The sequence below is a fragment of the Nestor notabilis genome, unplaced genomic scaffold (genome assembly GCF_000696875.1).
Source record: "Nestor notabilis isolate BGI_N333 unplaced genomic scaffold, ASM69687v1 scaffold13984, whole genome shotgun sequence".
Classification (NCBI taxonomy): domain Eukaryota; kingdom Metazoa; phylum Chordata; class Aves; order Psittaciformes; family Psittacidae; genus Nestor; species Nestor notabilis.
The window spans coordinates 4,586-5,206 of record NW_009924352.1 but is presented as its reverse complement, the minus strand read 5'-3'; the positions used below and the strand labels follow the sequence as shown (position 1 = coordinate 5,206).

Sequence of the window (621 nt, the reverse complement as noted above, 5' to 3'; positions counted from 1 at the left end):
ACTGTGGCCAAATAAACCCTCCCTGCCCCTCTGGAGGACAGGAGGCAGCGTCACATCAAGGCACCAACGAATAGCAAGGGGTGGCTGTCACAGTCCTATCCCCAGGATGAGCCGGCTGCTCCCAAGCTGAGTCCCTCCCTGCGGATGGAGCTGGTCCCACGTCACTTACGGCGTTTCTTCTTCTGCTCTTTGCTCTTCTGAGCCCTCACATCCTTCTTCAGGCGGCTGTCAACAACCTTGAACTGGCCCTTGACACCAGGAGGACGGCGTACACGGGGTCCCACACCTTTCTTAGCCACCAGGTAGGTGACTTGCCGCTTCTCCTTGGCCAGTCCAGCCTTCTTGTAGATGCTGGGAGAGAAGGGCAAAAGTGAGACCGAGACCCTGGCCCAGCTCCACCAGTTTGGCTTTGGGATGTATCCAAAGACCAACACTGGGTCCCTCCACTGCTCTGTGCCCTTTTGCTTGCTCTGTCACCCCTAAGCCTGCAGCCAGATGCAGCCCAGCCTCTGCCAGCCCTGCTAGGTTACACACAGGAGCTGTCCTGTGTAGTGCCTGCAAGGACAGGGCATCATGAACCAGCCCAGCACAACAGGCAGGATCTGGACCTCAGCTCCACCA

General features: G+C 58.3%; 1 protein-coding gene across 1 annotated transcript in view; it reads right to left on the bottom strand.

Moving 5' to 3' along the window:
* Positions 1–161: 161 nt before the first annotated feature.
* Positions 162–621, bottom strand: part of FTSJ3 (FtsJ homolog 3 (E. coli)) — a gene marked incomplete at its 5' end in the record, with an annotated part of 4,992 nt that continues 4,532 nt past the window's right edge. Inside the window, one exon of the mRNA XM_010012570.1 lies at positions 162–390. Within this exon, the coding sequence (XP_010010872.1) occupies positions 162–390 (229 nt within the window). The remainder of the gene's footprint in view (positions 391–621) is intronic.